This window comes from Kluyveromyces lactis (genome assembly GCF_000002515.2).
Source record: "Kluyveromyces lactis strain NRRL Y-1140 chromosome E complete sequence".
Taxonomy (NCBI): Eukaryota; Fungi; Ascomycota; class Saccharomycetes; order Saccharomycetales; family Saccharomycetaceae; genus Kluyveromyces; species Kluyveromyces lactis.
In genome coordinates this window covers 282,998-306,235 of record NC_006041.1, presented here as the reverse complement: position 1 = coordinate 306,235, position 23,238 = coordinate 282,998, and the positions used below count along the sequence as shown (strand labels likewise).

At 39.2% G+C, this 23,238-nt stretch overlaps 10 protein-coding genes across 10 annotated transcripts; 5 read left to right on the top strand and 5 right to left on the bottom strand.

Annotated features, from left to right (window-relative positions):
• Window positions 1–4: 4 nt before the first annotated feature.
• On the bottom strand, window positions 5–991 carry SPT3 (transcriptional regulator SPT3; the record flags this gene model as incomplete). Its single annotated transcript, XM_454093.1, has 1 exon — window positions 5–991. The coding sequence occupies one exon, from the start codon at window positions 989–991 to the stop codon at window positions 5–7; it is 987 nt and encodes a 328-aa protein (XP_454093.1).
• Window positions 992–1,296: 305 nt separating this feature from the next.
• On the top strand, window positions 1,297–2,211 carry THI80 (thiamine diphosphokinase; the record flags this gene model as incomplete). The annotated part of the gene is made up of 1 exon (XM_454092.1): window positions 1,297–2,211. The coding sequence occupies one exon, from the start codon at window positions 1,297–1,299 to the stop codon at window positions 2,209–2,211; it is 915 nt and encodes a 304-aa protein (XP_454092.1).
• A 315-nt stretch (window positions 2,212–2,526) lies between these two features.
• LSC1 (succinate--CoA ligase (GDP-forming) subunit alpha) lies at window positions 2,527–3,483 on the bottom strand (the record flags this gene model as incomplete). The annotated part of the gene is made up of 1 exon (XM_454091.1): window positions 2,527–3,483. The coding sequence occupies one exon, from the start codon at window positions 3,481–3,483 to the stop codon at window positions 2,527–2,529; it is 957 nt and encodes a 318-aa protein (XP_454091.1).
• Window positions 3,484–4,855: 1,372 nt separating this feature from the next.
• On the top strand, window positions 4,856–7,222 carry ARP8 (Arp8p; the record flags this gene model as incomplete). Its single annotated transcript, XM_454090.1, has 1 exon — window positions 4,856–7,222. The coding sequence occupies one exon, from the start codon at window positions 4,856–4,858 to the stop codon at window positions 7,220–7,222; it is 2,367 nt and encodes a 788-aa protein (XP_454090.1).
• Window positions 7,223–7,331: 109 nt separating this feature from the next.
• Window positions 7,332–9,644, bottom strand: SFL1 (Sfl1p; the record flags this gene model as incomplete). Its single annotated transcript, XM_454089.1, has 1 exon — window positions 7,332–9,644. The coding sequence occupies one exon, from the start codon at window positions 9,642–9,644 to the stop codon at window positions 7,332–7,334; it is 2,313 nt and encodes a 770-aa protein (XP_454089.1).
• A 2,039-nt stretch (window positions 9,645–11,683) lies between these two features.
• On the top strand, window positions 11,684–13,318 carry RUP1 (Rup1p; the record flags this gene model as incomplete). Its single annotated transcript, XM_454088.1, has 1 exon — window positions 11,684–13,318. The coding sequence occupies one exon, from the start codon at window positions 11,684–11,686 to the stop codon at window positions 13,316–13,318; it is 1,635 nt and encodes a 544-aa protein (XP_454088.1).
• A 559-nt stretch (window positions 13,319–13,877) lies between these two features.
• On the top strand, window positions 13,878–15,614 carry SIA1 (Sia1p; the record flags this gene model as incomplete). The annotated part of the gene is made up of 1 exon (XM_454087.1): window positions 13,878–15,614. One exon carries the CDS (start codon window positions 13,878–13,880, stop codon window positions 15,612–15,614), a length of 1,737 nt encoding a protein of 578 aa, XP_454087.1.
• Window positions 15,615–16,304: 690 nt separating this feature from the next.
• On the bottom strand, window positions 16,305–17,411 carry IDH2 (isocitrate dehydrogenase (NAD(+)) IDH2; the record flags this gene model as incomplete). Its single annotated transcript, XM_454086.1, has 1 exon — window positions 16,305–17,411. The coding sequence occupies one exon, from the start codon at window positions 17,409–17,411 to the stop codon at window positions 16,305–16,307; it is 1,107 nt and encodes a 368-aa protein (XP_454086.1).
• Window positions 17,412–18,248: 837 nt separating this feature from the next.
• On the top strand, window positions 18,249–20,123 carry UBA2 (E1 ubiquitin-activating protein UBA2; the record flags this gene model as incomplete). The annotated part of the gene is made up of 1 exon (XM_454085.1): window positions 18,249–20,123. One exon carries the CDS (start codon window positions 18,249–18,251, stop codon window positions 20,121–20,123), a length of 1,875 nt encoding a protein of 624 aa, XP_454085.1.
• A 297-nt stretch (window positions 20,124–20,420) lies between these two features.
• On the bottom strand, window positions 20,421–22,082 carry KLLA0_E03081g (Rho GTPase-activating protein; the record flags this gene model as incomplete). Its single annotated transcript, XM_454084.1, has 1 exon — window positions 20,421–22,082. One exon carries the CDS (start codon window positions 22,080–22,082, stop codon window positions 20,421–20,423), a length of 1,662 nt encoding a protein of 553 aa, XP_454084.1.
• Between the last annotated feature and the right edge of the window lie 1,156 nt (window positions 22,083–23,238).

Sequence of the window (23,238 nt, the reverse complement as noted above, 5' to 3'; positions counted from 1 at the left end):
GGTATTACATGATGACTGTTCTACTCGACAATCTACCACCTTTATAATTCGATAAAGCTCTATGTTTCATGTTCACAGTCTGTAAAACACGCCAAGCTTCTTCAATATGTTCCGGTTTCAAAGGATTTACTACATTATCGGGACCGTCAAACAGTCTCTTTTTCCTTCTAGTTGTACCTACACTGTATTCTTGGGGTTGTGATTGAGTTTTCATGCTTCTTATCCTTTCGTATCTTGTTTTGATCTTCAATGCAGTTTCCGTTATTGCACAGACGATCTCAAAAGTTAAGAACCCAAGAATATCGATTACATCATCGTGAGGTTTACTGTCTATCAACTGAGATATTCCAGACCAATCTTTGAATCTTTTTGATTTTCTGAAAGTGAAACTGGCTTGTCGACAATCAGACCAATGCACGTATTCTTCCTTCGTCATACCTCTAGTCCTATCATCAGCCATTTTTAGTCTCTTCAATGTAGCCATATTAGCCTCCCGTTCATCATCGTCCATATCATCCTCATCTGGATTCTCAAGAGGTTGCTCATTGAACATGAACTGTAACTCCCATGGTAGCTTGATGCTTGACTTCTTCACTTTCATGTTGACTCCGGCTCCGTCTTTGTCCTTTTTGCCAGCATCATCATCATCAATACCGCCAGGACCAGAGCCATCTCCTGCACCACCACCTGCTGCAGCTTGCTGTGCATCTTGATCTTTGGCATTTTTTCTAAGGTCCTTCCATGATAGATATGTACGCAATCTGTTCACCTTAGCTTTATCATGTCTGATTAAAAAGATGACATCTTCGGGCACTATACTCTTACTCCCCCTACAATTGGCCGTTCTGGTTGCTTGGAGTAAAATTTCAACAACCTGCCCTCTCACTATATCCTCGATCAAAGATGTTGTTTCAACTGGTGGTTCGTTGTTTTCACCAGAGACAAACATCATTTGTTGTATCTCAACACGATACTTGTACTTGTCAGACATTATGCCACGATTATTTATTGTTTCCGCGCTACCAACACAAGCGAATCCTTGTCCATATATTATTGAAACACTGACAGCACTTCGGAATGCGCAGGACTGTTGCTTTCTGGGGGATCACTTCGTGATGTTTTAGTGTATTGTCACTAATTTCTTTCGTTTTTCTTGTTTAAAGGTTTGAATAATTTCCAAAGCTCCCAATAATCAAAGCGTGTTACCAGATATATCATGATGCGGTACAAAATATAAATAAAGGGAAGAATGAGGTACGAGAAAAGCACCGTAGAGGCAAGAAATATACACTAGACATGAGCATTATCACTGAGAATAATGATATTGAAGATATTAAAATCGAAGGAGAATATGATGGTATTATTGAATTGGACCAATGGTTTGATCCTAAGGCCGAGAACAGTGTTCTATTGATATTGAACCAAAGGATTAAGTTAGATCATTCGGCATTTGAGGCATTATGGAACTCATATACAATCAAAATATGTGCTGATGGGGCTGCCAATCGATTATTCGATTATTATCGTGATAGCGATGGTAAGAGGTATCACCCCGACGTAATTGCAGGTGACATGGATTCAATTAGGGAAGACGTACTTGAATATTATGAAGCAATAGAAACAACCACAGTTATTAAGCAAAACACGCAATATTCCACAGATTTTACCAAGAGCGTCAATGTTGCCACTTTGTTGCTATTGGGCATCGACTTGAATGCAGTTGAAATCAATGAGTATGATGGAATTCATAAGCTATACCAACAGGCCGATAAAAGCCAATTGAAAGATATACCATTACTTATCCTAAATGGTATTGATGGCAGATTCGATCATACCATACATTCCATGGTACAATTTTACGCTTTACGGCGTCAGGACCCGTACTTTAAAATGTGTTTTTTAACTATGAGTGATATGATCATCCTCATCCCATCCTCCAAAAAAGGATACTGGTTGAAACTAGACAAAGTCAAGCCATTGATTGGGAACTGTGGATTACTGCCACTAGCCGGGCCAAACATAATAACCAAGACTAAAGGTTTGAAATGGGATGTTGAAGACTGGCCCACAAGTATTGAAAGTGGTAATGTCAGCAGCAGTAATCGGTTCGTGGGAGAAAACTGCCTGATTGCCTGCGAAGAGTCAATTGTGATGAGCGTCGAACTGAAATGGGATAAAATAACGCAGCATTTGATAGATGAATCGGAGTAAGTATGTATATAAGTGATACCGAGTAGACATTCTAATTTTAATTTGAAGAAAGAAGGCAAGTGGTGCTGCTTTTTGCCTTGATAGGCTATCGAAAGAGTAAAGTAAAAGTGTTTAAAATATCATACGAAAAATGTATCTAAAAGAATCAACATAATAGTACAAGCACCATAGTGATCTCCAATGGAGTCAGAGTTAGTTTAGAGTTATCGTTAACATCATTATCAAGGAGTGTATACACATATTTATATATATATTTTTATCATCGTGGGTTGATAATAATTAATGTTATCATTAGAGAAGGTTATCTCAAGAGATCTAGAATTGATCTAATAGAGCCTTACCCAAATGACCTGGAGATTCGACAACTGCGACATTAGCGGATCTTAGAGCCTTCTTCTTAGATTCAGCATCAGTACCTGAACCTTCGACGATAGCACCGGAGTGACCCATTCTGACACCCTTCATTTGACCAGCAACAGTACCAGCGATGAAAGAGGCAACTGGCAATGGCTTTTCTCTAGTCAAGTTGTAAGATTTCAAGTATTCAGCAGCTTCAATTTCAGCAGTACCACCGATTTCACCCAACAAGATAATACCTTCAGTTTGAGGGTCGTTTAGGAACAAAGTCAAGGCATCGATGAAGTCAGTACCTGGGAAGGCATCACCACCGATACCGATAACCAAAGATTGACCCAAGTCTGTGATGGTAGTTTGTTGAACAGCTTCATAAGTCAAGGTACCGGATTTGGAAACGATACCAATCTTACCAGGCTTGAAGATAGAAGTAGGTTGGATACCAATTCTACATCTAGCAGATGGAGAGATGATACCAGGACAGTTTGGACCCACAAGACGGGTCTTGTCCTGGGATTTCAACATTTCAGCAATGTATAACATGTCATGTTGAGGAATACCTTCGGTAATAGCGACGGCAAGTGGGATTTGGGCCTCAATGGCTTCCTTGATTGCTGGTGCAGCGATAGAAGGAGGCACGAAGATACCAGTAGCGGTAGCACCGGTTTCCTTAACGGCTTCAGCAACGGAAGCAAAGACAGGTTGTCCCAAATGAACTTGGCCGGCCTTCTTAGGATTGGTACCACCGACGATGTTGGTACCATATTCTTGAGAGATCTTAGCATGGAAAGTGGCCTGCTTACCAGTGAAACCTTGGAAGATAACCTTGGTGTCATGATTCAACAGCAAATTCTTGATAGTCTTATCATATGGAACAGCCTCTCTAGAGAAAAAACGGCGACCAGCAACGCGTAACATCTTTTAGGAATATTCTGTGTGTGTGTGTATGAATATGTATAAGTTTTGGGAATATTGATCAACTTGCTTCAATTGATTTGAAAGTTGCAAATTGTTTTCTTATTGAAAGTCAAAGGAAGGAGAAATACCGCACTTACTTTATAAATGTGTACTCAGATTATGTTTAATATATGAGTATGTGCTAATAGTTTAAAACTGGCTATTAATTCTCACCAGATCTTGATTTGACCCTTTATATATTAGAAAGTTGGAAATTTCAAATTTCAGAAACCAATTTTCAGTCTAAAACGACTACAAAGGGACAGAAGAGGACGGAAAGAACAGAGAGAACAAAGAGAAAACATTTAAAACAAGACTATATCCCCCCGTTGGATGTTCTAGTAAGGCGATTTTCTGTATCTGTATATATTGCACTAGAAACCTGTCTTAATTAATCAATTGTTGCTGGCGAAATGACTTGATATGGTACACTTGCTTGGTAACTGATATCCCATCGTCATTCTGTTATCCTATTCCATCTGGGTAGTCAATTGGGAACTCCAGAAAACAAGGCGTTCAAAAAAAAAAAAACTGTCACGTGACACCATGACTATCTTTCGCCCTCTCTCCACGTATTCTTCTACCAGATACAAAGTGCACCGAGCTAGATAATTGCCAGGCAATCCTCCATTGGTACAGCACACTGTTCCTCGGCCCAATCTCGACGGCGCAAAGAAAGAGGGAAAAAACGGCTAGCCATTGTCACTTCTTTCAGAAACAAATGCGGAACTAAGACCAAATTTTTTTCATTCGCAGAAGAACCGTCTTTTAACCGCAAATCACACCGGCAATTGTTCCTAGTGTCACAGTTTCGAGCACCTTTTCTAACCGGTTTCGAGTATGTTACGAATGATTGTCGTATGTGTGTTGCACCGTTATACAGTCGGGCGAAACCACATTGCATAAAATGGTGGGGCAATTTTTTGGTTTCTGTTTTTTTACCTGATTGGGAAACGGTCCAATGGGGTAGAGGTAGGGTAAGCGTCTGGGGTATAAGAAACTCGTATCTGTGGCGGAGCGGGTGAAACAATTGACCTGGGGAAAAAGCCCTTCGGATTTAATCGTGTGTTATCATTACCCGGATTAGACAGGGTAATAACAATTAGAAGATGTTTTATGAGTGTTTATTACCCTGTCTACGCCGGGTAATACACATAGTAATCTTCCAGCATCTAGTGATTACCCTACCGTGCTCTAACGTGAACATCTACATCATTACAACTTTATGTTTATCATATAGCCAGCCATATAGTAACGCACAATAATGTAAACTCATTCCAATTATAGCTTGCAGTTGAACCAGCAACCTCCATCTCTGACAAGCCAATCCCCAATGGACACCGAAATAGATCCCACCGAATCGCCCTCTAAAGAACCTTCTAAGGAGCCTTCTAAGGAACCTCTGCTGGGGTCCGATGGGAAGATCTCAAAGGATATACCATCGAAGAAGGTCCCACAGCATTTGCTTGAGAAACGTCGTCTAGGAAGAATTAAAGCAGCTGAAGAGTTCGCCAAAAAGTTAAAGATTATCGGTATCGAAAGACAAGAAAATGAACATATTGCTCAACCAATTACTTTGAAACCGGTGTCAGTCATCAACCAAAAGAATTATTCTTCCAATTATTTGAAGAACGATGATCAGATCTTCTATATGAGAGAAAGGAAACATTTGAGACAACAAGGCCAAACAGGTGGCTCAAGTTCTGCTCCCGCTGCCGGAATTGGGACGCCAGCATTGGATGATGATAACATGGCTGATTCCAATGCAATAGAAGATGATGAACTTGATTCCATCATTATTCATCCTGGGTCCTCATTCATCAAGATTGGTCCGAACTATGACATATTTCCGCAACAAGTCCCCAATTTGGTCGCTGTGCCGACTCATGGTGGTACAGTTCCTTCGCCACAGGAAGATATATCTAACAATGAAATATTTCAACAATTGAAGGATGATATCCAATTTGACTTCAAAGAGAGAATGAGATATTATAAGAGAAGAATCATGCCAAATTCCACTGAACAAGCAGCGGCATTCAACGCTAAATCTGACCCTGAGTTGGTGCCCGATTTAAATGATTTTGGAAGAATTGAATGGATTAAAGACAGATCAAAATCGTATTATGGTCACGATGCCACCCAGTGTCTTCCGTCAGATTTTAAATTAAGATCACCTTTCCTCAATGGGTCGTTCAATTTGAACGAACCTAATTATAATTCATTCCAAGAAATTCTTTTTGATGTTGAGCAACTTATAGTACAGTCTTTGGCGATGGAAAAAATCGGTATAGAAAGAAACCAATTCTCTAATTACAGAGTAGTCTTAATTGTTCCTGATCTATTCGATAAAACTTTTGTCGAATCAATGATTCATTTATTGCTAATAGAATTAGATTTCCAATCCATCGCCCTTATCCAAGAATCTTTGGCTTCCTGTTATGGTGCTGGCTTGTCGAATTCAACCTGTGTTATCGATATAGGTGCCAAACAAACCAAGATAGCATGTGTTGATGATGGTGTCGTTGTCAAGAACTCTGCATTAAGACTAAACTACGGTGGTGATGACATTACAAGACTTTTCGCCCATATGCTTTTACAAAACAAGTTCCCATACGCTGATTGGAATATTAATGAGCCAAACGGCTGGACTCTGGCCGAAACTTTGAAAAAACAATGTATTACCTTCCAAGATGCCGATATAGCAATTCAATTATATTCCTTCATTAAAAGGGACCCATATGCAAGAAAATATACGCAGTCTCATAAGTATGAGTACAAACTTTTCGATGAAGTTATGTGTGCACCTATGGGTATCTTCTTTCCGGACATATTCGAGGTAATCAAACCGAAGCAACATAAACCAAATGAGTACGTTATTAGGCAATGTCCACGATCGAAAGATATTTATACTTTGAAACCAAATGACACCAAATCTTTAACCCAAATGCTTTGTATTCAAGAACCGACTAAGTGGTATTCCAACTTGTCAAGAGATATTGATATAGTTCAAAAGCTATTAAACCTTGATACAGACGATCTTGATGAACAAAACGATGATGAGTCTGCGGGTTCGAAGGAGGAAACTCAAATTAATGATGAAATTGAAGACATCAATCTAAGGCAGTACAACAATCTATCAATGCCTTTAGAAAAAGCTATAATTGAAAGTATAACAAATGCTTCGATGCTATTAGGTGATAACATGTCCAAATTGAACGTATTATATTCTAATATTCTCATTGTTGGAGGATCTTCGAAAATTCCAGCACTAGACTTCATTCTAACGGATAGAATCAATATTTGGAGGCCAAAGCTTTTGAGTATATCCGCATTAAGCACCTTAATGGAAAAGATCGGTGAAGTAATCAAGTCTTATGAAACCGATAACAAATTAGATCTAGAACCTACTGATCCTCAAGCGGCGATTGCATATAAGAAAAAGTTATCAAAATTGATAAAGGCAGAAATAGAAGCATACTGGGATTCTTTACAAACTCTTCATAGTGATGATGATCTTTTACCAATTAATATCTTACCTCCTCCACATGATATGGATCCCTCAATGTTGACCTGGAAGGGAGGTTCAGTTTTCAGCAAGATAAAATTACTTGAAGAACTCAATATTACAAAGCAGGACTGGAACATGTTAGGTAATAGAATTCTTCAGTACAAATGTATTTTCGAGTATTTCGATCATTAAAATTTAGAAGTGCATTATATATGAAGATAATAATATGTTTATAGTCTTATATTTTTGAATAACCACACACTTCAGAGTTAGGTAGCTTTGAAGACAACTGCCATGAAAGTCAATTTCTAGAATCATGGGTCAATAGAGAATGCAAACCAGAGTTGCTACCACTCTGGTGTTGGGGTTGTTTTGATACAGAAAACTGAGAAGTATTCATTGAGGGTGGAGCTTGTGGCGGTTGAGACAAGCTTTGTGGTTGTGAAATGGGTTGAGGTTGTACGAGGGTGTGAGCAGGTTGGAATGCTGGATGTTGATGCTGATGTTGAGAAAGAACTTGAGGTAATTGAGTAGCTGAGCCATGTAGTGGACCCAATCCTGTTGGAGTTGTATGGTCAGATAGTACTGTGTAAGGAACTTTAGCAGGGATAGGTTTGATTATGTTGACGGGAGTCTGGGGACCATTGATTACAAAGTTACCTTGCGCTTCAATCGCGAGTCCATATTCCGATGGTACTGAGCTATGACCGGGGGTTGAATTAATAGGAGTGTTAGAATACAATTGAGAACCACTGAAGTTGGAAACAGGTACGGTTCCGTAAGGGTAATATGGTTTGTATGAAATTACATTAGGCTGAGATGAACCTTGAGCAATAGTAAATGCTTGTTGGGGGTTTTGATTCGCCTGCAACTGTTGATGTTGCTGTTGATGTTGTTGCTGATGGGGTTGTTGCTGCTGCTGTTGTTGTTGCTGCTGCTGAGATTGCTGCTGAGATTGCTGCTGGGGTTGCTGCTGGGGCTGTAATTGAATCTGCGCCTGCAGTGGCTGTTGGGGAGGAGCAGGTGCCAAAGGATCCATGAGGACACTCATATGCCTTTTCTTTGAAGAGCCAGTAGAAGATATTCTTCTTTCAAAAGGGTTCATCATCAGATTCACATGTTGGTCAGATTGACTTCCTCTTGGATTCATGTGATAAGACTGGGGAGAAGGTCCGGCGTTACCATTAAACGCATTGTATTGGTGCTGTAACAAGTTTACAGATGATGGAAGAGTTGATGAATTCATGTTAGGTTGAAGTGACGAAAACGATTGAGGTTTCAAATCCATAACAGAGATAGAATGTTGCATTGTCTCGTGGAATTTTTGGAACCTTGCAAAGATAGATTCCCTGATTTTGGCAAGTTCATTCATAGTTGAAGCTCTCTGTTCATCAGAATTGAATTCTTTGTTTGTTTTCAGAGTATGAGCAGGCGGTTTACTACCTGGGGAGAGCATCGATCCCTTCCTAGTAGCGTTGCTCAACGGAGTTCGCGGTCTTGGAACGCTACCATCTTCATTCAACGGACTTCCAATCCTTTCAACCATAGTCTTTTGCACGATATCAAGCATTTTGATCATATCAATGTTGGTAGCCCTTAACTCTTCCACAGCCATTTCGTACGAATGCTGCAGATCCGAGTGTTCATTCCGTAAACCAGAAATTGATTGATGCAGCTCATGAACGTTAGTGTCGATTGATTGTTGTTGCTGCTGTTGTTGTTGATGTTGATGTTGTTGCTGTTGTTGCTGTTTGTTTTTAATATGATGTTGGGGTGAATTGTAATAGTCCACGGAAGGCACTAAATTAACAGGGTAATTTGCACCTGTTGGATACAAGGCAAGGCCGTCCTGAGTATTGTATAATGGGTTGGGCATGATGTGCGCCGCATCGTGGGATGTATATGAGTGCGATCTATTTGGCGGGGGAAATTCATTCCAACTAGCAGAATCCTGGGATCCAGATCCTGAAAAAGTGGACGCTGTTGGTGCACTGTTTTTCCTGTTATTTGACATATGGTATTTGGAGGACCCTCTCTTGATGGATTTCAACGATTCTGTGTCACCTTTCCGGAAGTAACCGGACGAATGCTTGAACTCCCATAAATTAATTGATGGTTCATCTGAATCATCGGTGTTTGCGGCCCAAGTTGATTTATGGTCGCTAACTTTCTGAAATCCGTACATATTCAACTGTCTAACAAACGAAGCAACGTTTGTATGCTTGAAAAAGGCAGAAAGTGCTTTCGAAAATCGTTCTGTCGGTCTTATCAAAAACGAATCACAAGAAGGTGACCACCAAATAAGGTTCTTCAAATCATCATCTTCAAGCATGCTGTAAAGTTTATGAATAAAATGCGGATTTTGCGGGGTAGATGAATTCTGGACCGTGGGCTGTACCTCAGATTTCACATTTGAAGTACCTTCTGTAGCATTGGAACCATTGCTTTTATCATCTTTTTTCTCTTGACCAGACTTCTCAGGTTGTTCCTTTCCGTCCCTAGTGTCCAAATGGATACGCTTATTGGGAGACTCGCCCTCTTGTTCTTGTTTCGGCTCTGTATCCGGATGTTCCTGATTTTTAACTGCCGAAATCTCACTTTTCTGTTCAGACATGACTTCTTTTTTTTTCTGAAAACAAGAATCGACGTTGAGCTGACGATATAGTATGTATGTATCCGGGTCTGTAGGCCAGTACCTATCTATCTCTGTTGGTAAACCTGCCAAAAATATTGTTCAGTTATAAATAACACCAATAATAGCCTTTATCGTGTATACTTTTGAACTTTAAATCTCTGTTCTTTCCGGTGTAGATTCTAAATCTCCCTTAGTAGCCTCAAGTTTTATACATTTCACTTTTGCACCATCAACGGTAACAACTACCTTTTCTGAGTCAAGTTTCTATACGTTGATCCCCGATGTTTGTATGGCGTTCTAGTTGTCTGCCTGTCTAACTGGCCTAAGAAATCTGTTTCATTTATACATATATCATATGTGCATATTTCATATAACAAATATTATTTATAATTTTATGATTTCTTAAATTCATGTATCTTATAATAAGAGAGAAAAAAAAAGTGTAATGTCAACAAATTATCAATAAATGCACTAAACAAGATGGAAATAGTGCAAATGCAGCAGTTTCGCGTGTTTCAGTGCTGGAAATGGACTTTTTCTTTCTCATTGTGTGCATGCGTGTGTGTGAAAATATTCGATATGCATAAAGTAACAATAACGAGTAGGCAAGTGCGTACCCTTTCAAACAGCAAAGGGGAAAAAAAAAACAGACACAGAATACAGCTTACACACTTGCAGAACGGGAGAGTCTCTTAGGATTTGAGGCAATAGGGGAAGTTTTAAGGTTCCCCCATCAGAGGGAATTCTAGACAGTCTAGAAGGAAATCTTTCGAGATACATAAGAGTTCGAAAAATTCGAAAAAAAACCGTTTCTTCAGGAATGGTGTAGCAAGTCCATTCTGATTCTTGCGACAGATTTTCTGTTCCTAATCAAGAATACAGTAGGGGGGGGGAAGGATTCCCGCATGGAAAAGTACCAGATTGTGGAAGGATTATTTAGATAGGTTGTAATTGGACGTGTGTGGGCCCCGGCTTGTGTGGCAGTACGTTTCTTGTATATATTCTTTTGGCTACGATTTTTCGCTGGTTCCTTCTGAGAGATCTCGATCGTAAAAATGTTTCCAAGTCTAAATGCCTAGAGATCCTCAGTGCGAATTGAACTGGGGTGTAAGTGACGCAAGGGAAAGGAAACGAAAGGAACGAATCGCATATTCCAGGTAGGAAGCTATCTGGGTAGCTAGCTAAGTAGCTAGCTCGGGGAGCCTGCTGAGCCGAAACTCGCATTGTATGTGAGCTTTTGTTATACGCAATCCTTAGGGGAATTTGTGTGTTTACTCTATATTACTCTGTTTACCCTGTTCAGCCTTTTTTTTTCCTTTCTTCGATCTTAAAAGTGCTGCAGTTTGAAGAGTGCAAAGCTAGCAATAGGTTGAATGAAGTTGGCAAGGGGTATCCGGCGAGGTGCCTGTTGTCTCAAGCGTGCTGTGCAGACGTTACTGTGGTGTAGAATCGGATGTATCCGTCTATTTACATCTTGCCCACATCTTTGCATCCTATATACCCAAATGATTATGTACATCTCAATTAATGAGCTTCATACTGGTTTGTCGTAGACAATGCAAATATGGAACTTTATTCTATCTTCTTGGAGATTTTGCATTGTTTAAGGTTTTTACCTTATTAGTACATCCTACAAAGTTGCAACATGCAACATTCTTTCATCCAGGACAAAGAGTTGAATGAATGACGCTGTTCTGCCTGCATTCTCGAATAACTAGAAAAGAAAAAAAAATCGCATTCCTTTCTTGCCTAAGTAATTCAGTTCTATGTCAGGAATTCTTTTAGCTGATCTGATTCATCTGTTAACAGTTTCAGCATTTTCCCCTTTACCGGTATTCAACGATACCTTCTAGATCCGTTGACTTTTCTCTGGATGATGAATTTTTCCTTTGTAGAAAGTTGAAATTTTAACTGGAAATAATATACAGAGAGTATCGTTTATAAGGGTATAAGGGGTCTTAAAACGTAAGATGTAAGTAGCGAGCAGCCATTGCCATTACAGCTATAACGATTACCATATGCAGAGCGGATTCGACCAGGAAGAATTGTTACGGAAGCTCGATGCCGTGGACAGCGATTCTAGTTCAAATGACGGCATCACATCACTGCCCAGCAGGTTACCAAATAGTTTGTTGAATACCACCATTGAGCATTGGTGGAAAAAGGATCCTTCTCAATTGGTTGGGATCTTACCAAAGGGGTCTAGTGCATTGTTGGAGTCTTACTTCCCGTTGTTTGCACTCTGTATGGCTGTGAACGTGCCGACGAAGTTTCTCAATGTGGATTTTAAGGAATTAGTGTATAACCCACATTGGTTCAAAGGAGAGTTGGTACAATCTGATTACAGATTGGTGCATAGGAATGCGGGTCCTCTTTTGATTCATAAGAGAGAGTTGACCGGTAGTGAATATTTGGAAATGCAACCGGAATTGATCCCACGGATGCAACTATTGATAGGCATAGCCAACGATCCAGAATCGATGAGAAGGTTCGTTGCATCCGAATTGATCAATAAGGGTACAGATTTCAACGTGTCCAGAGCCCTCTCTGAGTGTGACCACCTCTCAGAAGTATTCCCGCAATTCATCAAGAACTTACACAATGATATGGATTTGTGTTTGAAAGACGATAAATCTACTTCGAAATTATTCCTTTCTAAAGCACTCCACAGACCAAACGTATTAGAGCCTTTCCAACCCACTTCTTTATCCGTATTAAATTTTTCACCGGAAAACTACGCTTATACACTTTATGAGATGTTCAATCCGATGCTCTTGCCAGAAGATTCTGGGAGGGGATACGAAATAGAGAATGCCTTTGATTTCCTGGCTCCCGTGTTCACTATCATCTTCGATGACATGGACGATACAACTGAAGAAGTGAACCTTTCCCACGGAGTACAGATCCCCATCGAGTTCTACCCCCAACTGTATACCAAGAATGCTTTGGAAAAAGTGGTCGTCCCTGTCCTCGAGGAGACTGATGCCTTAAGGAATACTAATAAGTTGAAAGTGGACCAAATGTCATCCTTGCAATCGTTTCAGGGGAAGCAGATCAGCTCTTTCTTGAACAGTTCCATCAATTACTTGGAAGAAATTCCATTAGGAGACGAAGATAAATCAAAAGAGTTGGTTGACACTTTAGAAAAAATCAAGTACCAGCTATCGAACAAGAAACGTGAAATGATGGCCGATTATACAGAAACTCAAAGACAAATCGATTTGTTATCCTTTGAAGGACCATCTGAAAAGATAATCGATCTGGCAAAACAGGTTGGTATCATTGATGAGCCGTACCTACTCCGGCTAGTGGTATTTTCGCCAAACGACTACATAATTGCACGTGGAATCAGTGCTGACGATGGTAATACCGGCATGGAAACTGGCAACAACAATCTGCAGTATATCAGGAATATCATTGAGTTTGGATCAAGCAGCCTCACTCAAGAGGAACTCACAGCGCAGGAAACTCAAGATATAACAAAATCACACACAAGACATGCATCCGAGACTCCAATCCTTTTCGTTTACATTAAAAAAGACCATATTGACGCACCGCAAGATATTCTGGCTTCCATTTCCGAAAATGAAACCCTAACAAATTTCCTCAAAGAAGAGCACACTACGTACGTTAATTATAAACAGTCACCGTAAACGCATGAAATGCGTATACCTATAATAATCATACATGTTTTACTGAGAGAATAAAATAGAGTTTTCTCCTTCTAGATGACCTGGATACCATTGGCGCCTGCTTCAAGATGCACTAAGCAGATGCCATTCGTTGCATTGCTTCTCAACCGCTTGTTATTTATAGAAAGCGGACATCTCTTACAGAATAATCTCACAATTGGTCGTAAAAAAGCTCAAACCCAAAAAAAGCTAAAGAATCAAAAAAAAAAAAAAAAAAAAGCCTGTAGTTAGTTCTTTCTTGCAGACAAAAGTACAGAAATAGAATAAAAGGAATCTGCCCACTGGAAAATGGGTCTGACTCCGGCGGTTTCTAGAAGAAATCTGTGATTTTGAAATAATTTATAAATATAAACTATACTAATTCAATTTACTATATATATACCAAATGTATAAATTTGGCCTTAGCTTGGTATATCTTGACTCTGAACACTTAGCATACCTGATACAATTAGATCTAGCGGTGTAAGAGAGGTAAAGAGTGTCTACGTGTGCTATTTCGTGACAATTCCTCTCACGAACCATGTTTCGTAATAGAAGGATCTTACTTTATGCAAGGCGATTCTTTCTTGTATGGATTTGTTTCCTATTTATAACATCATGGAGTTTGATCCAAAGGCATCTGAAGAACTGGTTGGTGCAAGCACCAGACCTTAAATTGTCGGGATCACTACAAGACACTGGGATCAAGGTACGAGATGTTAGGATATCCAAATGTTATTCTTGGTTTAGCAACTGCGATGCGATTTGGGATTACAGTTTACAGGATGATTTAGTCACGTGGTATCGCATCGATATGGGGAAGATGCAAGACACCTCTATTGGACAAGGCTTTGGGTGGACAAGTTATGTTTATTGGCAGCCCTTATACCCAAACGAACGTGGATCGGCTGTAGTAGATCTTGCTTTGAGTAGAAATGGACTTCCGTTGGGTTTAGCTAATGAACGGTATAACAAGATCAAAAATAATGATATCGACGGGTACCATGTTCATTCTAATACGGACAATGAGTTCTATGTCAAAGATGACTCGTCAAATCGATTCAATCCCGATATGAAGTGGTCTGCGAAGTTTGGAAACCATTTAGAGGATTGGTTTTGGAGGGGTGATGGGATCTGGTGTAAGTACGGCCGTAGATCCAACGGTATCAAGGAAATCAAAGCATTTATCGGAGAAGACTTCATTGAATCAAGACCAATGTGGAAAGAAATGGTGCATTGTTTGCACAGAGAGGGTTACTCGAAACCCATTTCCATCAGTTTCCAAAAATCTCGTCTTGATGACTTCACTTATGGTAAAGAGAAAGATTTGAGTCAGATCTCAGAGCCAAGCTTGGTTATGAAACGTGCCGATTTCAAGATCTTACAAATAAGTGATTTACATTTTGGCAGACATATCGTCTCAGACTCCAGAAAAGAGAAACCAGACTCAATTTTTAGGTACGATTGGCCTAATGTCCAATTTATTCATTCCGTTATTAGAAACGAAAGACCCGATTTAGCTGTCATTACAGGCCATATCTTTAAAGATTTCAACAAAAATTTAGACTATGAAAGTCAAATATTAAAGATGGTATCTCCCATTATCAGCAATGGGATTCCATTTCTTTTCACTTGGGGTGAACCCCAAGTAACAACCGAGTTTAAGGTTAACATTTTAAACTTCATCAAATCTTTACCATTTTGTTTGAATAAATTTGACCTCAAAAATTCAACTTATTTGATGCTCCCACTGCTACTACCAGCTAAGACACCTGGCAGTCAAAAACAAATTGGTACTATATTTGCATTCGATTCAAATGTAACAGAATCGTACAACTTCTTAGATAAATTTCCACGATCACCACAATCGGTTTACAATCTAGCATTTCAGCACTTACCGCTCCATGAATATCGCCCACAGGGTTCATTTGCACTAATTGGAAATTACGAACAGAAAGGCTCACTTGATTATATACCTCACACTAAAGCATTCAGAAATCTTTTAGGGGAAAAGGACATCAAGGCTATTTCCTGCGGTCATGAACATGGCAACGATTGTTGCGTTCTCTCAGATGGGAAACAGCAAAATCTCAAGAACAATATGTGGCTATGTTATGGTGGTGTCACAGGTTATGATCAAGCATACGAATCTAAAGTAAGAATTTTCAAAATTGACACCGAGAAAAATGACATCACTTCATGGAAAAGATCTATCAAAGATACGTCTAAGGTTTCTGATTATCAATACATTTGGAGTCGTACCCTAAATACACAGTAGTTGTGCATAATACACATTCAATGGATAATAAACTGATATTGAACCATTGGGCAACGATATTCAATTCACTTCTTTCCTTTCGGTTTTCGCTTCTCATTCATTCTCACATTACTTTTAATAACAATTTTACTTGGGTCTCCATTCATTCTGTACATCATGTTACATTACACTCCTTTTAATAGACATTGACACCAAATTACATGATCTTTGGGTTCATCAATATGCCATGTATACAAGTATATATTCGCGCACGCACATTCGTTTCAGCATTTTCAATAAATAGTGACGAATCATTATTCTAATTTCGTTTCAAGTGGAAGGTGGACAATGATTCGATCACCTTTCAGGAATTACACTGGATCTCCATTCAAAAGTTTACTATGGAATATCATCAAATGTGTATTGGTTCATTCGTACTTTATGTGTTATATATTCCGGGATTTCGATTGGAAAGCTAGCCACCACATTTCTACCAATGATCCACTGAAAACAGACTAGAATGAAAATTCGTAAAGTGTCATTGTTTGTTACTGGTAGTTTGTGTTTCTATTATATGTTTATGATAACGGTTTGAATATGTAATATAATCAACCACAAAACGATGCTTTCAGAAAGTTAAAAAGTTATTTTATAGTTATGTCGTTTCATTGTAGTTTTATATTTGAATCCTTGAAATTTGGTAAATTTCGTTTATAATCTTTCAATGACAGCATCAGTGAAAGAAGATGTGGAAGCAGAACCACCCAAGTCACCAGTTCTGTTCTTAGCATCAGAAGCAATGGTGGTCAAGACAGCCTTTTCAATCTTGTCGGCGTGTTCAGTCAAACCCATGTGGTTCAACATCATGACAGAGGATAGCAACAAGGCAGTTGGGTTAGCCTTGTTTTGACCAGCAATATCTGGGGCAGAACCGTGGACAGCTTCGAAGATAGAAACGGTGTGACCAATGTTAGCGGATGGAGTCAAACCTAGAGAACCAGCGGACAAACCGGAGTTCAAATCGGACAAGATATCACCGTACAAGTTTGGACAAACGACAACGACATCATCGTAGGCTTCTGGGTGTTGGACAGTCTTCAAGACGGTGTTATCTAGCAATTCAGTTTGTAGTTCGATGTCAGGGTATTCAGAAGACAATTTCTTGGCAACGTCAACGAACAAACCATCGGCCAATCTTTGGATAGTGGATTTGTGAACAACAAGGACCTTTGATCTATCAACGGCTCTAGCGTATTCAAAAGCGTATCTAATGACTCTTTCAGAAGCATCCTGAGTAATCAACTTGATGGATTGGACGACACCTGGAGCAACAACGTGTTCGATACCAGAATATTCACCTTCAGTGTTTTCTCTGATCAAAACTAAGTTAACGTTTTCGTAAGTAGTCTTGTAACCCTCGATAGATTTAGCTGGACGCACATTAGCGAACAAACCGAAAGTCTTTCTTAAGGTTAAGTTCAAGGATCTGTGACCCTTACCAATTGGAGTAGCCAATGGACCCTTCAAAGCAATCAAGTTCTTGTTAATTGAAGCAACAGCTGGATCTGGAATAGTAGTTAATCCGTTAACGAAAATTGGACTCACATCACAACTTTCCCATTCAATAGGAACCTTGGCTGCGGAAAAGATCGCCTTAACGGATTTGGAAATTTCTGGACCAACACCATCACCTTCAATGAAGGAAACAGTGTACTTACCAGTCTTTGGGTTTGGCTTACCGGTGTATCTACCGATACTTGGTTGTTTCTTGGTAGCCAAAAATCTACACGATTGCTTCACAATTGATTGTCTGAACATGTCTTTATAGTATGATTGTTGAGGAGAACGGAGAGAAATAATGAAATCCCAAAAATATGTGTCTGACGAATTTCGTTGATATTGTGTCAAATCAGTGACGGGTTACGTTCGTTTTGACTTGAAGATACGAATTGAGTTATTTCAGTTCGTCGTTACGTTGATTCTCTGTTTAATCTTACTCTAGAAGATAAACGATTAATTGGAAAAAATGAAAACCACAAAATAACACTGGTATATATACACCCTTTTATCTGCTTTTGTATCACTCAACAGTCGGAAAGACAGAACCTTACCTCGAGAAAACGAGCTTATATTTATCCGTGTTCAATTGCAGAAATCGACAGGTATTCTGAAATCCTTTATTTTAGGATATATATATATTCGATTTATATTTCTCAGATACTTAATGTAATTTCCCATATGCATCAACATTAACTGAGCACACATAGGCTCGAAGTAGTGCAGCGAATTGGAAAACATCTCGTCATGGAAATCGTTTCGGGACCGAGAAAAGGATGATGGTTCACGGAGGGTAACTCCGAACACGGCCTCGGTTTCAGTCATGTGATGTGAAAATTATTTGCACGTGACTGTGTTTTTTTTCTCTGCTGTTTTCATTGTATCGTTGAAAAATAGTAGCTGGCCATCCATTGAATATTATGAACCTTCCTTTAAAGAGTGCAACATTACTTGTTTGGACAACTACCCTTTAAAAGGAAAAAAGTATACTCAGCTTACCATTTGAAACATCAAATTGTTGATATTTTCCATTGATAACCATTTAAAGTTTTTAGCTAAAGACTTAGAGCTCAACCAATTGTTTGGCATATATTCACGATGGCAAGAGAGACGAATTTGGTAAAATGCATAGGTAAAGAAAGCTTTGAAAAGCTGCGCGATATGAAGGTGTTACTTGTTGGCGCAGGTGGAATTGGCTGTGAGCTTTTGAAGGATTTGATTTTGTTGGAAATAGGTGAAATCCATATCGTTGATTTGGACACTATTGATTTATCGAATTTGAACAGACAGTTTTTATTTAGGAAGAGAGATATTAAACAACCTAAAAGTAATACTGCAATGAAAGCAGTTCAAAGGTTCAGCAACTCTAAACTAGTTTCATATCAGAATAATATCATGGATACAGAAAAGTTCCCACTTTCGTGGTTTGATCAGTTTTCGATTATATACAATGCATTGGACAATCTAGCGGCAAGAAGATACGTCAATAAGATGTGTCAGTTCACTAATAAACCTTTGATCGAATCTGGGACTTCGGGATTCGATGGATACATACAGCCAATCTTCCCAAGTGTCACTGAATGCTTTGATTGCACCACTAAGGAGACACCAACTACGTTCCCGGTCTGTACCATTAGATCCACGCCATCACAGCCAATCCACTGTGTGGTTTGGGCCAAGAATTTCCTATTTGGCCAACTTTTTGCAGAATCCTCAGAAGAGACCGTAAATGATCAAGATTTAGGTACTGATGATAAAGAAGAAATCGCCCGCATCAAAGAGGAGACTAACGAATTACATGCTCTCCAGCAGTTAGTCAAGTCCGGCGATGAGACGAAAATCACAGATATTTTAAAGAAATTGTTCGTCGATGATATCAATAAACTTCTAAAGATTGAAAATCTTTGGAAAACGAGAGTGAAACCAACACCTTTAGGTGCTTTACTACCATCTGATAATATCCCAACAGATCTAGCTCAGGTATGGACATTGCAAGAAAATGTAGATAAGTTTATCGAAGTTACGAAGACATTGATGTTGAGATTAAGGCAGGAACCATTCATAGAATTCGATAAGGATGATGACGATACCTTATTGTTTGTAGCTTGTGCCGCGAATATCAGATCTTACATCTTCCACATTGCACCTAAATCTGTCTTTGATATTAAACAAATGGCTGGTAACATTATTCCTGCCATTGCCACTACAAACGCGATCATCGCCGGTCTTTCTTCATTGGTTTCTTTACGTGTTCTAAACTTGTTGAGTAACGTATCAAATAATCCTTTAGAAATTCCAATGGCATTTACGGCAAGGGCAAGTAATATCACCACAAATAGGTATCTATCGAATCCAACTCTCGCACCCAAGAATCCTCATTGTTCAGTATCTTCTAACATTCAAAGAGCCGTACTGAAAATACCAAAGGCAATTGTTGAGCACATGTCTTTGTACGATCTTAATCAGAAAATCATTTCAAAATATGAGTTCACTGGTGAATACTCCGTTCTCGATACTAATACTAACAGCTTATTGTACGATTTTGATTTTGATGATTTAGAATGCCGGAAGCTTTCAAGATTCAACTTCAGAACTGGTACTTTTCTTCTTTATAAAGACGAGGAAATGGAAGATGGTGCTCAATTAAGGCAGTCAATTGAGTTCTACTTGGAATTTGTACCAGAAAATAGCGGGGAAGACCTTCAGTTACCAAATCTACCAAGAGATACATACACTTATCATTCCCCTTATGAGAATGCAGAGGATGAACAAACAGCTGTCGATGCAGACCAAGATAGAACTGAAGACCATATTCAAGCCATCGAAACCCTGATAGTAGATGATGAGCCTGCCGAGGATGAAAGGAATAATTTGAAGAGGCATCTTTCAAATAGTATTCCATCTCCACCAACAAAGACACCCAAGTTGAATGCATCACAATCTGATGAAGATGATCTTATCCTGCTCGATTAATTGAGCATCGCTAGTCTTCCATATCTATAGATATCTGTTTTACAGTGATGGATATATATATATATATAAACGCACATTAAAGAACTGTAATTATAATAGTACAACATTTTTTGGAGTTTTATTACGTAGTAACATATGGCAAATATGATGAGGAAAGTACAAACAATGATTACAACTGCCAGAAAACCAAAACTGAAAAATAAAGAAGAATTCAACCATTATCATAGATGAGAAAACAGTTATATGCCCATTTGCCAAAGTTGAAATATTGTGTGACAAACATTACGGTATATCAGGTTATTCTCGAATAGATGATCTTGAATGACTTTTTAGTCTTTGCAACCAAGATTCTCGTTTTTTGGATCTTGGTTGACGTTCCTCTTGGCCATCTTCGAAGTCGCTGTCTGTCTTTGAGGTTGGGAAATCATCTTTACTTATGCCCACTATTGAAGGCAGTTGTAACATTTTTGCACTATTTGTGCTGCCCGTCTTGCGCAGCATAGGCGAAGATGGTCTTGAACTACTATCATACTCATCTTCTGTATCACTAACAAATAGCTTGTTTAAAAAGGGTATTTTGGAATGGCGCCTTGATGCTATCATATCAGAAGGTGCATTGGCACTGCTTAATGATTTGGAATACGGCCTTGTCTTTGGAACCTCCAGGTAATGTGGATCAGGTGGGGTTAGAACACCGATGTCAGACTCATTGAATTTAGTAGTATCTACTGGAGTCACTGGAACGACAATGGTAGAATCCACATTCTCTTTACTAGGTTCTACATCTTCATCGCAGTCCGGCGAAGGAGACGGTTTCTCTTTATCAGAAATTATTGTGATGGATTGTGGTTTCCTTTTCTTTAATTTCAAGAGATGTGGAAGAATTTTATAAGAGTAACATAAAAGAAATTCCACCACTAACCTGGAAATTTCGTATTCCCTGGGATCCATATCATGATCAGGATGAGATATCATAGAGGGTTGAAAGATAGCTGCCAAGTTGGCACTTGTCATTAGATTCTTGTCCGACTGTTGAGCAAACAAACTGAGTAAATCAAGGAGATAGATAAATAGTTGACGAGGATCGTCTGGCAACAGCTCAAACAGCTGATCGTAATCCTTGATAGCATTTTTAATATCCTTAGCCAACCTTTTCTTTGACCTTTGTCTTTTCTGTCTTTTCAGTTCTTTAGCAGCAGAATTAATCTCTGCACCTTCTTGCACATCGTAATCTTCCACTTCTCTCGGTTCTGGATCATCTGCTTCGTCACTCTGTTGTGATGATCCATCATTTGATGCTTTCTTTAAGTGCTGTATTATCCTTGGTCTATCAATTAACGGTTTTCTAAAAGAATCATACAGCGCTAACGGTATCAACGGTTCTTGTAAATGGTTTAAGAATCTTCTTAGTAACGAAGCAACATCGTGAACTGTGAACTCGTCCCAATTGCTGAATTTAGCCCCGTAGTTAGGTGGAGTGGAAAAAATGTACTGTAATTCTTTGATTCTCTTGGTGTTACCAGCGATACGGAATATACCCGAAGTTTCCAAACCTTGCTGTTTCAAATATGCACCACATTTAGCAACAACTATGGGAATCCTACCAAAACTTGATAGTTCAGTTTGCACTATAACTTCAGCACTTGCTACTGATAAAGATTGGGACAAAGGAACGTTGAAGACTTGACCCGAGAACCCATGTCGTTGGTTCAAAAATGCGTCTCTATACTCTTTAAAATCTTCATCGCTTGGGTCCCTGAAGGCAGGAATGCTGCCATGCCCGTTCGTTCGCGAAACAGAAGATCCATTACCTTTCCTTCTATTTTCGCTTAACGTCTCTGAAGACACGGATTTCGGATTATTTCTGAACTGCCTCCACCAGTTCGTTAACTGATTCTTAGATGGTGATTGCGAATGGCTAAAGCCATCTGCCGCACTAGGATTACCCAAACTCGACATAGGAAGCCCTGTTTGACGCGTGTAACAGTAAATCCCTGATGTGCCAATTTACGGTTCGTTTCCAATATTCAAAATACGTCTGACACCTGTGAACAATGTAAACTTGAATGCCGGTACCAATGGTAAAAGATATTGGATCCTTACACTTTAAACCGACTTTGCTCCTCTGTTCGCAACTGCTATTATTAATTTTTTTTCTTTTTTTGGTAACCTAAATATAAAAGCTCCAGTCAGCGCAGTTACGTTACTATCACTCTCTCTATGCGTCTCTATTTGGTTCCTTCTCACACTTTAGTCTCTGAATATGATAATGCAGCCAGTTTATATCTCTTGGTGATGTGCTTTACTAGTCCTTCTTTCTCAATATATCAGTTCCTCAGTTTCTGTTATTTGGCCCTTTAAAAACGTTCGAAAATCAGAAAGAGAACCAGTACTGGAAAATAAAGAAGAAAAAAAAAATGGGATTCCAAGGAAATATAAAAATCAGAAAATTAGAACCCTGGAGCTACAATACTAGATAAAGAGCACTAGTACTGAGATAATAACTTGGCTAAAATACGGTCTCGGCTATGTTTTGCCAGGCTCTTTCTCTTATCTTTAATACTTACTTCTGCTTTTCTTGTCCTAAAACTTTCCGTTTCATTCTCGCGTTTCCTAAGATTGGCTATCTTTATTATGTTTGAAACTAAATAAAGTTCATCAATGAAAAATGAGCCAAAAACTGAAAAAGGATCGAGAGGGCTTCTAGAAAGAGACGTGCAAGGAGGAAGTGGGATAGTGATATCCAAAGTATTTTGAAGGGAGGGGGCTTTCAGGCTCTGGTTGTGTGCACTGCAGTGGGAGCAGTTGTGATGGTGGGAGCTAATTGTTGCATTGAAATACATAGCTGGTTTTAAGTATATATAGAGACGTATCTCTTTCTGTTCCTGCAGTAAGGCTTAGTGTACTTTCTCATGGAATTCTTTTCCATCTTACCTGCTGTGTGCTTGGAAACCAGTGTGATTTTAGTGGCTGGCTCTGCTACTGGTGATGTGTAGAAATATAGGGGCATGTAGACAGGGGTTCTGACGAACCCCTTTCGTCTCCATGAAGCAATGTCTGACTATTGCCAGGTGACCAAATATCGTCAATTCCGTCGATAGTGATGTGCATTCTG